Source organism: Rhinatrema bivittatum, chromosome 12 (genome assembly GCF_901001135.1).
Source record: "Rhinatrema bivittatum chromosome 12, aRhiBiv1.1, whole genome shotgun sequence".
NCBI classification, from domain to species: domain Eukaryota; kingdom Metazoa; phylum Chordata; class Amphibia; order Gymnophiona; family Rhinatrematidae; genus Rhinatrema; species Rhinatrema bivittatum.
Window position 1 is genome coordinate 77,153,881 of NC_042626.1, and position 13,421 is coordinate 77,167,301.

Sequence of the window (13,421 nt, forward strand, 5' to 3'; positions counted from 1 at the left end):
TCCTTGATACGGCTTACCAGTCCTTCCAGAAAGATTTATTTATTTATTTTATTTAAAGGCTTTTATATACCGGAGTTCATGCACTAGTGCATACCACTTCGGTTTACACGGAACAAGGAACAGAAAATTACGGGCGTCGCGTGTCCAAAGGGGCGCGATCTAAGGGGCTTGCCCCTTAGTGAGCCCCTTTGTGACCCCAGGACCCAGGACTCACATCACCACATACAACTCGCCTCACCACTCCTCACATCTCTTCATCCCCAAGCATATCTGAGGACCTCCAGCGGAAACAGTTCACATCCTCTCAACACTCATCCCAACAATTATTTTCCTATTCAGCAGTCTACGCCTGCACTCAGCTCCAGCAGTCATCTCCTGCACTCAGCTCCAGCAGTCATCTCCTGCACTCAGCTCCAGCAGTCAACTCCTGCACTCAGCTCCAGCAGTCATCTCCCGCACTCAGCTCCAGCAGTCAACTCCAGCATTCAGCATTCAGCTCCAGCATTCAGCATTCAGCTCCTGCACTCAGCTCCAGCATTCAGCTCCAGCAGTCATCTCCCGCACTCAGCTCCAGCAGTCATCTCCCGCACTCAGCTCCAGCAGTCAACTCCAGCATTCAGCTCCAGCATTCAGCATTCAGCTCCTGCACTCAGCTCCAGCATTCAGCTCCAGCATTCAACTCCTGCACTCAACTGCATTCAATTCCAGCATTCAATTCCAACACCCTAATCCAGCATTCAAATCCAGCACTCAACTCCAGCACTCAACCCCAGCATTGCGTCCAAACAGCATTCCAAGTGCCCTCATCTCAACCACTGTGCACACACCCGCCTGTACAGCCTCAATCTTCTGGGACCTCAGCCATGCTCATTTTGCCTATCCCAATCATCAAAAACCTCTACAACAACCGGATAAAACCAGCCAACCATTCAGTCTTCCAACACAAACGCCTGATACCAATAATGACAACCCCTCTCACCCAATTCCTCAGACTATCCTTATTCTCTCTAACACTCTTTAACGCTCAATCAATCTCAAAAAAAACTCACATAATCAATGACTATCTCCAGGACACACAACCGGATATATGTGCTATGACAGAAACATGGTTGAAACCCACAGACCTACCTCTAATTAACCAACTACCCATTCACAGCTACGACATCTACTCCATACCCAGACCCAAAAAAAGAGGGGGAGGACTTTGCTTAGCTGCAAAGAAGGAGCTCAGACTAACCCTACAGACCACTATTCACTCCTCTCGACTGGAATTTGCCCTCTTCAGCTCTAAACAGCTCCAAATTTGTTTAATATATGCCCCTCCCGGTCTCCTGGATTCAGATCCATCACCACTCATTGAACTCATCGCCAAACACCTAAAAAATGACACCCCAGCTGTCATCCTAGGAGACTTTAACATTCACACAGACGTGATCCCTTTATCCGCTAATTGCGATATGCTACTATCTTCTTTTAAGGCTATGGGCTTCTCTCAAATTGTTAAAGGTCCCACACACAAAGCAGGGCACACTCTGGACCTTATATTCATCAACTCAGGCCTTTCACAATCTTCCCCACCACAATGCTCCCCTATCCCATGGTCAGATCACCTGATGATAACAACTAATCTCTGTATCAAGGACAACCCCATATCTCCAAACACCAAAACCACAATTCACTACAGGAACTCATGCTCTAGAGAGGACCTCACCTCTCTCCTATCTTCGGAACTCGCCAATCTTGACCTTTCAGACGCAGAAACAGCCACCTCGTCATGGCACAACATTACGAACAAGGTGGCAGAAAAACTTTGCCCCCAAAAAACCAAAGAGATCAACCCAGCCTGCAAAACCAAAAAACCATGGTTCACGCAGGAACTAAAAACCATCAAATTAGAATTGAGAAAAAAAGAACACGCATGGCGGAGGAATCCTTCCAACACTACACTGAATGAGTACAAAACCCTCATGCACAACTACAGAAACAACATCCTTCGCACAAAGAGAGATTTTATGCCCACAAAATTCACAATTTTTCCTTTGATCCCAAAGCGCTGTTCACATATGTCTCAGAGCTCACAAAAACCCACCTCACCAACTATCCCAGATGATCAAGCACAATCAAGATGCACAGAACTTGCTCAATTTTTTGAAAACAAAATTCTCAAGCTAATGGCCCCTCTGGCAACCAGTAACACAGTACCTCCTTCTATCATCACTCCTTCACGCAACCAGAACATAAACCTAGATTCATTCGAACCTATCTCCTCACTTGAAATAGAAATGACTCTCAAAAGATGAAACCCTCCACTCACCCGACAGATTCCATCCCTTCTAAACTCCTACTCACCATTCCGAACATCATAGCGAAGCCCTTAGCAGAGATAATTAATAGCTCGCTAACCCAAGGACTAGTACCAGACATCCTGAAACTAGCCACCCTCAAACCTCTCCTCAAAAAACCCAACTTGGACCCTACAGACCCAGCTAATTTTCGCCCCATAGCTAACCTTCCATTTGTAGCCAAACTTATGGAGAGGATAGTCAACAAACAGTTATCCGAATACCTAGAAGAGCATAAAATACTCACAACAGCCCAATTCGGATTCCGCAAATCCCTTAGTACGGAATCCCTCCTAACTCTCTAACTGACAGAGTCCCTCGTAGGTCTGGAGAAAAAGACCCCATACCTCCTGATTCTCCTCGACCTATCAGCTGCGTTTGATACCGTAAAACACTCTATCCTGATCGACCGGCTCTCAGACATAGGCATCTCAGGATCAGCCCTGGAATGGTTCAGATCCTTCCTACACAATAGGACTTTCAAGGTCAGAATCAGCAACAAGGATTCCCTCCCGGTCAAATCCTCTTTCGGAGTTCCCCAAGGATCCTCTCTCTCCCCCACCCTCTTTAACATCTATCTTCTCCCCCTATGTCATCTACTCTCAAGTCTTAAGGTCACACACTTCATATACGCAGACGATGTTCAGATTCTGCTGCCAATCACTGACTCCATCTCCAGCACCATCAACTTCTGGAACAATTGTCTACAGTCCATAAACTCACTCCTATCTAGCCTTAACCTAGTACTTAATACGTCAAAAACAGAACTTTTGCTTATCACTCCAGATGAGAACCTTCAGCCTACCAACAACCTAACCTCACCACCAATGATCAATTCCACTCAAGTAAGAGACCTTGGGGTCACCTTAGACAAAAGGCTGAACCTCAAAGAATTTGTCAAGAACACAACGAAAGAATGCTATTATAAACTACATATTCTGAAAAAGCTGAAACCTCTCCTGCATTTTCAGGACTTCAGAACAGTCCTCCAAACAATACTATTTTCCAAAATCGATTACTGCAACTCTCTGCTTATAGACCTTCCAACCATAACCACAAAACCTCTACAAATGTTGCAGAACTCCGCCGCAAGGATTCTTACTAACACCAGCAGAAGTGAACACATAACACCCATACTAAAACACTTACACTGGCTCCCCATCAGATCCAGAATCATTTTCAAGTGCTAACTATAACACACAAGAACATCCATTCACAAACGTCGCTAGATCTAAGCCTTCCACTTCGCCTACACGAGTCTTCACGACCAATCAGAAACAGATACTTAGGCACCTTACACGTACCTTCAGCCAAGTCCTCACTCAAGAAACGTGCATTCTCGACTGCCAGCCCCCTTCATTGGAATGCCCTCCCCACGGACATTCGCCTCGAAACGTGTACTCGAACATTCAAAAAGAAACTCAAGACCTGGCTCTTTACAAAAGCCTACACTTAAAGGTCTAGCTCAGAACCACATCCCAGAACTTGAATCATTCTCGCTTTTATAATCATATCAAACAACTCCTAATTTTATCCTTGGTCTCACAATTCCAAATCATTAAATATTTGAACATGCTACACCAATACCTCTTAATCCAGATGTAACCTTAGTTTTTGAAGTCTTCATTCCTATAGAAATAACCGCCAGTTCTTATTTACTTAACCCTATTCTGTAGACGTAAACTTTTCATGAAGACTGTAATCTGTAAACACCTGTATTTATTATAAGAACTTGTATTTACTATTTATATTTATTATTCAGCTATTACATTGTTCTATTACCACTTGGTACTATTTCTCTCCTTCACCTCTAACTCTAAGTTCCTACTAAGTTAGCCATGTTATTTATACCCAATTGTTGGATGTAATTGTATATTTGTTTAATTGTTCAATCTGTTTGATGTAATTTTCTGTTCCTTGTTCCGTGTAAAGATACCTCTTAAACAATCCTCGCGCCAACCCACCTCCATGGTGAGGGTGCGGAATTCGATGGCATAGTCCGCCAAGGATCGGGATCCTTGCTTTAACTGCAACAAGTCAGAGGTAGCTGTAGACTGGCGAGCAGGTTCATCGAAGGCTTGTCAGAAGTTAAGGACGAACTGCTGGAGGTTGTGCAGTAAGGGATCTTGTCGTTCCCACATGGGGGAGGCCCAGTCAAGCGCTCTCCCATCTAGCAGAGAGAAGATGTAAGCTACCTTCACGGAATCCAATGGAAATTGGGCAGGCAGCAAGGTGAACCGGACATAACATTGGTTTAAGAAACCAAGGCAGGCCTTGGTGTCCCCCGCATAGCGTGTCGGGGCGGGAAGCTGGGTGAGCATCGTTGAATTCGTAGCCGGAGCTGGAGGCGGTACTGGCAGTGGCTCAGGAGTCACTGCCTCAAGCCGATTAGCCAGACGCTCCATGGTGGCGACGAGGACATCAAGGCAGTGTTGCTGCTGCTGCAGTCATTGTGCCATCCCGGGGATGGCTTGCAGGCTAGGTGCTTCCGCCGGGTCCATGGCCTTGCAAACTGTTGCGGCTGCGGGATGAGGTGGACCCTTGGACCGGCCTAGTGAAAAGGGGAGTTCCTTTGGACAGGCTGGGAGGCGGAATCAAGCTGAAGAACTGGTGGCGGCTTCACCTTGGAGATCCTAGATCCCCCCAGGAGAAGCCCGTAGGGATCCGGACAGCTGGGACTTAGGCGATCTCAGGCAGGGGAATCGGAGAGAACTTCACCCAGAGAATCCTGGATCCCCCCAGGAGGGGCCCGTAGGGATCCAGACGACTGGGACTTACGAGGCTGGAGCAGACAAGATGTGAAGCAATTCCAAAGGTCAAGGCAGGCTGCGAACAGGGAACTTTAGGAGCGAACCAGAGTCAGGAACCAGGAGATCAGCAGACGAAGGAACAGCTGGAGCAGGGACTGGAACAGGCTCAGGAACACCAGGAACCAGGACGACAGGACCAGCAGGAAACAGGAACAGGACAGCAACTAGACTCTCAGAAGAGGGACCTCGATGCAAGGCGAAGTTTCTGAGTCAGACACCGGCCTATATACTCTGCTGGCGTCTGACATCATCCAGGGGGCTGTCCAGCACTTCCGGGTGCTGGACCTTTAAATGCCCCGTTCTTGCGCGCGCGTAGCAACGCGGGGGGGGCGGAGTCAGAGACGGGCTCGGCGGCGTCTCCCACATGGAGACGCTGCAGCCATGCGGCCTACCAGGCTGGGAACCTGGCGTTTTCTTCTGCGGTCTGGAGCGGGGGTAAGTGGCCACGACCCCGATCGTGGGGGAGGCGGTCGGGGCCGCAACACTTACCCTAATGCACAAGTCCCTCAACAATGAAAAGACAGACTGGCTAAAAGACACCCTTCAGCCTTACACCTCCCAATGAAACCTACGCTCCAGTAACGCTCCATCCCCTCCAACAAAATGGCCCACCTCGTCTCAACCCGAGAACGAGCAATCTCAATAGCTGGCCCCATTTTATGGAAAAAACTACCAGAAAATCTCAGAACAGAACCCTCATCACAGGACTTTAAGAAATCACTAAAAACATGGCTATTCCAAAAGCCTACCCAGCTGACTGCTAACACCATGACACCATCAGCAATCTCCACAAAACTGAATCTCAGCCCGCATTCTTTAATCTTTTAAAATTCAGTTGATTTAATCGACATAATCAATAACCTGCACTAATCTATTGTCATTCTTGCAATCTTTATAAACACTAGAATCTTTTTAAACCTATTACTGTAATAGTTAAGATAACAAATAGCTTACTTTTTATCCTGTGTTGTTATCTCTCTCTCTATATATGTAACATTGTAATTACTTTGTCATAATATAAAATAGTGTGACCTAAAATCACACTATATGTATGTATATGCATTCATAGGTAACAAAACCTTACTTCAATGCAATTCTATGTTTTTTAATACAAAATAGTGTGTCCTATAATCACACTATCTCACCATACATGATGTAAACCGATGTGATACCCTGGGTGAATGTCAGTATATAAAACAAAAATAAATAGATAAATAAATAAACACAGAGTGATATAATTCTGTGGGTAGGAGGGCACAGTGTTGTATATTCCTGGTTGTTGCATAGGGTGGGAAAGTTCTGGGATTGACAGCACAGGGTGGTATAATTCTGGGGGTAAAAATGTACAGTTTACTATGAATTTGGTGGCACAGAATGTTATAATTCTGGGGGTAGGACGGCACAGGATTATTTAATCCTGAGGTGTTACAGAGTGGTATAATTCAGGGGTAGGAGGGCACAGGTTGGTATAATCCTGGGGGGGGCAGATGGAGGTATAATTCTGGGAATAGGAGGGCACAGGGTAGTATAATCCTGAAGGTAAGAGGGCACAGGGTGATATAATCCTGGGGAGGGCATAGGAGTGGTATAATTCTGGGAGAAGGAGGGCACAGGGTTGTATAATCCAGGGAGTTGTACAGGTTGGTATAATTCTGCAGGTAGGAGTTCGCAGACTAGTTTAATCCTATGGGTTGCATAGGGTGGTATAATTCTGGGGTAGTAACTCTCAGTGTGGTATAATCATGGGAGGGCACAGAGTGGTATAATTCTGGGGCTTGGAGGGCCCAGGGTAGTATAATCATGGGAGGGCACAGAGTGGTATAAATCTGGGGCTTGGAGGGCACAGGGTAGTATAATACTGGGGGGACACAGAGTGGTATAATTCTGGAAGAATGAGGGCATGGGGTAGTATAATCCTGAGGTTTGCAAATGTGGTATACTTCTGGGGGTAGGAGGACACAGCATGGTATAACACCAGGGGGCATAAAGGGGGTATAATTTTGTGAGTAGGAGGGAAAAGGGTGATATAATACTGGAGGATACAGGGTGGAATAATTCTGGGGGTAGAGGCACAGGTTGGTATAATTATTGGGGGGGGAGGGCAAAGGCTGGTATAATCCTAGGTAGGGATGATAGTGGTACAGTTCTGGAGGTAGGAGTTCAAGGGGTGGGCACAGATTGGCATAATCTCAGGGGGCATAAAGTGGTATAATTCTGGGGGTAGGAGGGTACAAGACAGTATAATCCTGGGGGGCACAGGATGGTATAATTGTGGTCTAGAAGGGCACAGGATAGTATAATAGTAGGGATTGCTCAGGGTGATATAATTCTGCGGGTAGGAGCTCACAGGTGTTTTAATCCTGGGGTTGCATAGAGTGGTATAATTCTGGCGTAAGAGCTCACTGGGTGCTATAATCCTGGGGGGCACAGAGTGATATTATTCTGGGGCAAGATGGGCACAGGGTGGTATAATACTGGGGGGGGGGGCACAGAGTAGTATAATTCTGGGGGTTGAAGGGCACCTGGTGCAATAATCGTGGGGTTGCACAGTGTGTTCTAATTCTTCGATAGGAACTCACCATGTGATATAAGCCTGGTGGGGCCAGGGTAGTATAATTGTGGGGGTAGCAGTGCACAAAGTGATATAATCCTGGGGATTGCTCAAGGTGATATAATTCTGGGGTAGGAGCTCACAGGTTGGTATAATCCTGGTTTGGAACAGAGTGGTATAATTCTGGGGCTAGGAGGACACAGGGTAGTATAACCCTAAGGGCTGCTCATGATGATATAATTCTGGAGGTAGGAGGATACAGGGTGGTATAATTCTGGGGGAAGGATGGCACACAGTGCTCTATTACTGGAGTTTACAAAAGATGTATAAATCTGGGGTATGAGCTCACAGTGTGATATAATCCGGGGGGGGGGGGGGGGGGGGGGGGACACAAGTTGGTATAATTCTGAGGGTAAGAGAGCACAGGGTAATACAGGGTGGCCCATGGAAAAGTAGCCTGCCTCAGGCGGGCAACTTTTCCATGGGCCACTCTGTATAGTCCTGTGGGGGCATAGAGTAGTTTATTTTTGAGGCTAGTAAGGCCAAGGTGGTATAATCCTGGGGTGGAGGGGCACAGAGTGGTAAAATCCTGGGAATAGGAGCTCACAAGGTGGGAAAATCTTGGGGGTTGCACCCTGGTATAATTCTGGGGGTAGGAGGGCAAAGGGTGGTAGAATTCTGGTGGAGGGGTGGCACATCTTGGTATTATACCTGGGGTTACAAAGGGTGGTATAATTCTGGGGAATAAACTCAGTGTGATATAATCCTGGGAGGCACAGGGTGATATAATCCTGGGGAGGGCATAGAGCGATATAATTCTTGGGGTAGGAGGGCACCGAGTGGGGTTGCACACACTGGTATAATTGTGGGGTGGATGGTCACAGGGTGGTATAATCCTGGGGGGGGGGGGGCATGGACAGGTATAATTATGGGGTAGGAGCTCACAGGGTGGTATAATCATCAGGGTTGCACAGGGTGGTATAATTCTGGGATAAGAGTTCACAGGGTGATATAATCATGAGGAGCTAAAGGGTGGCAGAATTCTGGCAGTAAGTGGGCAAGGGATGGTATCCTGAGGCATAGAGTGCTATAATTCTGGGGGTAGGAGGGCACAGGTTTGTTTAATCCTGGGGGTTGCATAGGGTGGTATGATTCTGGGGGTAGGAGGGTACAGGATGGTATAAATCTGTGGGGTACAAAATGGTATAATTCTGGGGTAGGAGGGCACAGGTTAATATAAATCTGTGGGGTACAAAATGGTATAATTCTGGGGGTAGGAATGCAAAGGATAGTATAATCCTGATAGTATATCCTGATAGTATAATCTCCTTCTTAGGGAAGGAGAGCATGCAGGTGGTATAATCCTGGGGAATATAGGGTGGTATAATTGTGGGGAAGGAGTGCACAGAGTGGTATAATCCTAGGGATTGCTCAGGGTGATATAATTCTGGGGTAGGAGGGCACAGGGTGGTATAAGCCTGGGGTTGCATGGGGTGGTATCATTCTGGGATAGGAGGGCACAAGGTGGCATAATTGTGGGTAGAAGCTCACAGAGTGATATAATCCCTGGGGGGGGGACGGGGGACGGGGTGGGGGGGGGGGACATAGGGTTGCACAGGGTGTTTAATTCTGGGGTAAAAGGGCACATGGTGGTATAATCCTGGGGGGTACAGTGTGGTATAAAGTTGGTGTAGATGAGCACAAGGTGGTATAATCCTGAGTGTTGCTCAGGGTGATATAATTCTGGGGGTAGGAGGGTAGCAGGTGGTATAATCTTGGTTTGCACATGGTGGTATAATTCTGGAGGAAGAATTGCACAGGATAGTATAATCCTGGGGGTTGCATCGGGTGATATAATTCTGGGATAGGAGGGCACAGGGTGGTAAAATTTTAGGGGTAGGAGGGCACAGAGTACTATAAACCTGGGGATTGCATAGGAATGTATAATTCTGGGTTAGGAGGGCACAGCATGGTGTAATTCCGGGTTGTAGGAGCACAGGTTGGTATAATCCTATGGGGCATAGGGTGGTATAATTCTGAGGTAGTAGTGCACAGGTTGGTATAATCCTGAGGAGGTACAGTGTGGTATAATTCTGAGGGTAGGAGGCACAGGGTGGTATAATTCTGGGGTTAGGCATTTACAGGTTTATATAATCCTGGAGTAGGAGCTCACAGAATGGTATAATCCTGGGGTTTGCATAAGGTGGTATATTTCTGGGGGTAGGAGGCATAGGGTGGTATAATCCTGGGGGACACAGGATGGTATAATTCTGGGATAGGAGCTCATAGGGTGGTATAATCCTAGGGGGGCACTGGATGTTATAATTCCGGGGAAAAAAAGGGCAAAGGGTTGTATAATCTTGGGGGCATAGAGTGGCATGATTCTGGTGGTAGGAGAGCACAATGTGGTATAATTGTGGGCTAGGAGGCCACAAAGTGGTATAATCCTGGGGGTTGCTGAGGGTGATATAATTCTGGGAGTAGGAGGGCACAGCGTGTTATAATCCTGGAGTTTGCACAGGATGGTATATTTTGGGAGATATGAGGCATAGGTTGGTATAATCACGAGGGGACGACACAATGGTGTATTTCTGGGGATATGAGGGCAAAGGGTGGATTAATCCTTGGGGGGGAGGCAGGCTGGTATAATTTTGGGGTAGGAGCTGATAGGGTAGAATAATTCTTGGGGGGCACAGGAGTGTATAATTCTGGAAGTAGGAGGGCACAGGGTTGTATAATCCTGGGGACAGAACAGGGTGGTATAGTTCTCGGGGTAGGAGCTCACAGGGTGGTATAATTCTGGGATGGGGCACAGGTGGTGTAGTTCTGGGGTATGAGGGCACATGGTGGTATAATCCTGCGGGTTGCATAAGATGGTATAATTTTGGGGTAAGAGCTCAGAGGGTGATATAATCTTGGGGGGCGGCAAATGGTGGTATAATTCTGGGAGGGCACAGGTTAGCATAGTCCTCAGGAGGGAACTGGGTGGTATCATTCTGTGGTAGGAAACCAAGAGGTATAATCCTGGGGGTTGCATAGGGTGGTATATTTTGGGATAGGAGGACACAGGGTGGTATAATCCTGGTGTTACAGGTTAGTATAATTCTGGGAGTAGGAGGGCACAGGGTGGTATAAACCTAAGAGGGTACGGAATGGTATATTCTGGAGATAGGAAGGCACAGGATGATATAATCTTGGGGGTTGTACAGGGTGATATAATTTTGCAGGTAGTAGCTCACAGGTTGGTTTAATCCTGGGGTTTGCATAGGGTGGTATAATTTTGGGGTAGGAGCTCACGGGGTGGTATAATCATGGGGGCGCAGAGTGGTAAAATTCTGGGGCTAGGTGGGCACAGGATTGTATAATTGCATGGTCGGAGTGAACAGGGTGGTATAATTCTGGGGTTGCCAATGGTGGTAAAATTGTGAGGCAAGAGTTCGCCGGGTGGTATAATGCTGGGAGTTGCACAGGGTGGTATAATTCTGGAGTTAGGTGCTCATGGGGTGGTATAATCCTGGAGTAGGAACTCACAAGGTGGTATAATTCTGAGTTAGGAGCTCACTGCGTGGTACAGTCCTGGGGTTTGCACAGGGTGGTATAATTCAGGGTGTAAGAGAGCAAAGGGTGCTATTACCCTGGGATGGGAACAGGGTGGAATAATTCTCAAGGTAGGTGCTCACAGAGTATTATAATCCTGAGGGGCACAGGGTGGTATAATTCTGGGGTAAAAGCTCACAGGGTGGTATAATCCTGGGGGGGGGGCATAGGGTGGTATAATTCTGATGCTAGGAGGGCACAGGGTGGTATAATTCTGGGGACAGGAGGGCACAGGGTGGTATAATCCTTGGGATGGAAGAGGGTGGTACAATTCTGGGGGTAGGAGGGGACAGGGTGGTATAATCCTGAGGGGCACAGAGTGGTATAATGTTGTGGGGAGGGGTGAGTTTGAAGCTCCTCTTTCGGTTCTGATGGGGGGCTCTTGCGCTATTTTAGGAGGAGCAGGGGCAGGGTGTGGCAGCACGACCGGTTTTCTCTCCCCTTCCCGCACAGCTTCTGGTGGTATCTCCCTCCCTCCCTCCCTCCCTGGGCTGCCGCCATCTTGGCGCGTCAGGCGCAGCGCGGCCGGGCGGGAGGCGGGATCCCGGGGCCGGCCGTAGGGAGCAGTGGGGGCTCGGCTTAGCTGTGCGTACGGCTTCAGCCCCGGGCCCGGGATGGCTTCGAACTGCACGAGCTCTGCAGCGGCGGCGCTCAGCGCCAGCAAAACCAAAACCAAGAAGAAGCACTTCGTGTGCCAGAAGGTGAAACTCTTCCGGGCCAGCGAACCCCTCCTCAGCGTCCTGATGTGGGGGGTCAACCACACGGTAAGAGACTCCCCACACCCACCCCCCTCATATAAACCTCAACACCTGTGCCCCTCCCCTCCTATAAACCCCAGCACTGGCGCCCCTCCCCTCCTATAGCCCGCATACCAACCCCGACAATGATTCCCCTCCCCTGACACTGCCTTGCCTCCTCTCACCTCCCCCTATATCACTCACACCGCCTCGACCCCAGCTACCCTGACACTACCTCCCTTCCAATACCCCTCATTCCGACCATTCCCCTAATGCACCCCTAACACTGACTGTCTCCCCTTCTGCACCTTGACACTGCCTCCCCGCCCCTCCCATACCTTGACAGGGACTCCCCTCCTCTCCTTTACCCTGACACTCCCTTCCCTCCATCCCAGTACTGGCACCCCTCCCCACCTATACCCATCTCCCTTCCCATACCACACACTGACCCCCTCTCCTCCTGTGACACGGATACTGTTTCCCCTCCCCTATTATACCCCGAGAGGGACCCCTGCTCCTCCTCTCCTATACCACTCAACCTTATCCCCCCCCCCATACCCCGATACTGACTCTCCTCTACCTAAACCCCCTCTACCTAGCTGTTAGAGCAGTGGGTTACAAATCAGAAGACCAGGGTTGAAGTCCCACTGTTGCTCCTTGGACAAGTCACTTTTCCCTCCATTGCCTCAGGTACAAAATTAGATTGTAAAACCTCAGGGGGTAGGAAAATACCTACAGTACCTGAATGTAATCTGCTTTGAAGTGCTTCCCTCCCACTGCTCCCTCCCTTCCTCTACCCTGACACTGAATCCCCTTCTCTCCTCTCACCTCCTAAACCACTCACACCACCTCCTACCCTCCCCTTGACATTGACTCTCCTTCCCTCCTAAACTCTTATGCTGCCCCCAACTCTGTATATCCTAACTCCCCTCACCCCACCTCCTCTACAGTCCTCTACCTCGACAACCCCTCTTGGATTCTGACACCCCCATCAGCCACACAGTGAGAGTATCCCACTTCATCACCTCTTCCCTTCCCTTCCTGCACCCTAACACCGCCTCCTTTCCTTCTAAACCCCCACACCACCTCCCCTTGCCCCTCCTCAGCTTCCTGATGTTGGAAGTAAACTGTGTGGTGGGAGGCCCCCCACCCCAGCATTATCACATCTCCTCTTCTCTCCTCAGCATCCTGATATGGGGGGTCAACCACATAAGAGATCCCTGACACCTCACTTCTTGCACCCTGACATAATACCCCCGTCTCCTTCTTGCACTCTTCACCACATCCACTCCCTCCTCTGCTCGCCAATGCCACCTATTGCCTCTTGCTTGCTGACACACCTCCCCCATACCCCAGCACCACATCCTGCTCCCAGACACGCCTC

At 48.6% G+C, this 13,421-nt stretch overlaps 1 protein-coding gene across 2 annotated transcripts in view; it reads left to right on the top strand.

The window, feature by feature from the left end:
* Positions 1–11,773: 11,773 nt before the first annotated feature.
* PIP4K2B (phosphatidylinositol-5-phosphate 4-kinase type 2 beta) overlaps positions 11,774–13,421 on the top strand; it is a 66,775-nt gene continuing 65,127 nt past the window's right edge. The window contains exon 1 of one of the 2 annotated variants that reach the window (XM_029572984.1): positions 11,774–12,064. In XM_029572984.1, the coding sequence (XP_029428844.1) occupies positions 11,915–12,064 (150 nt within the window). In that variant the 5' untranslated portion in view covers positions 11,774–11,914. Of the gene's footprint in view, positions 12,065–12,707; positions 12,728–13,421 lie in introns of those variants that run through there. The other variant, XM_029572985.1, reaches the window with a different exon arrangement.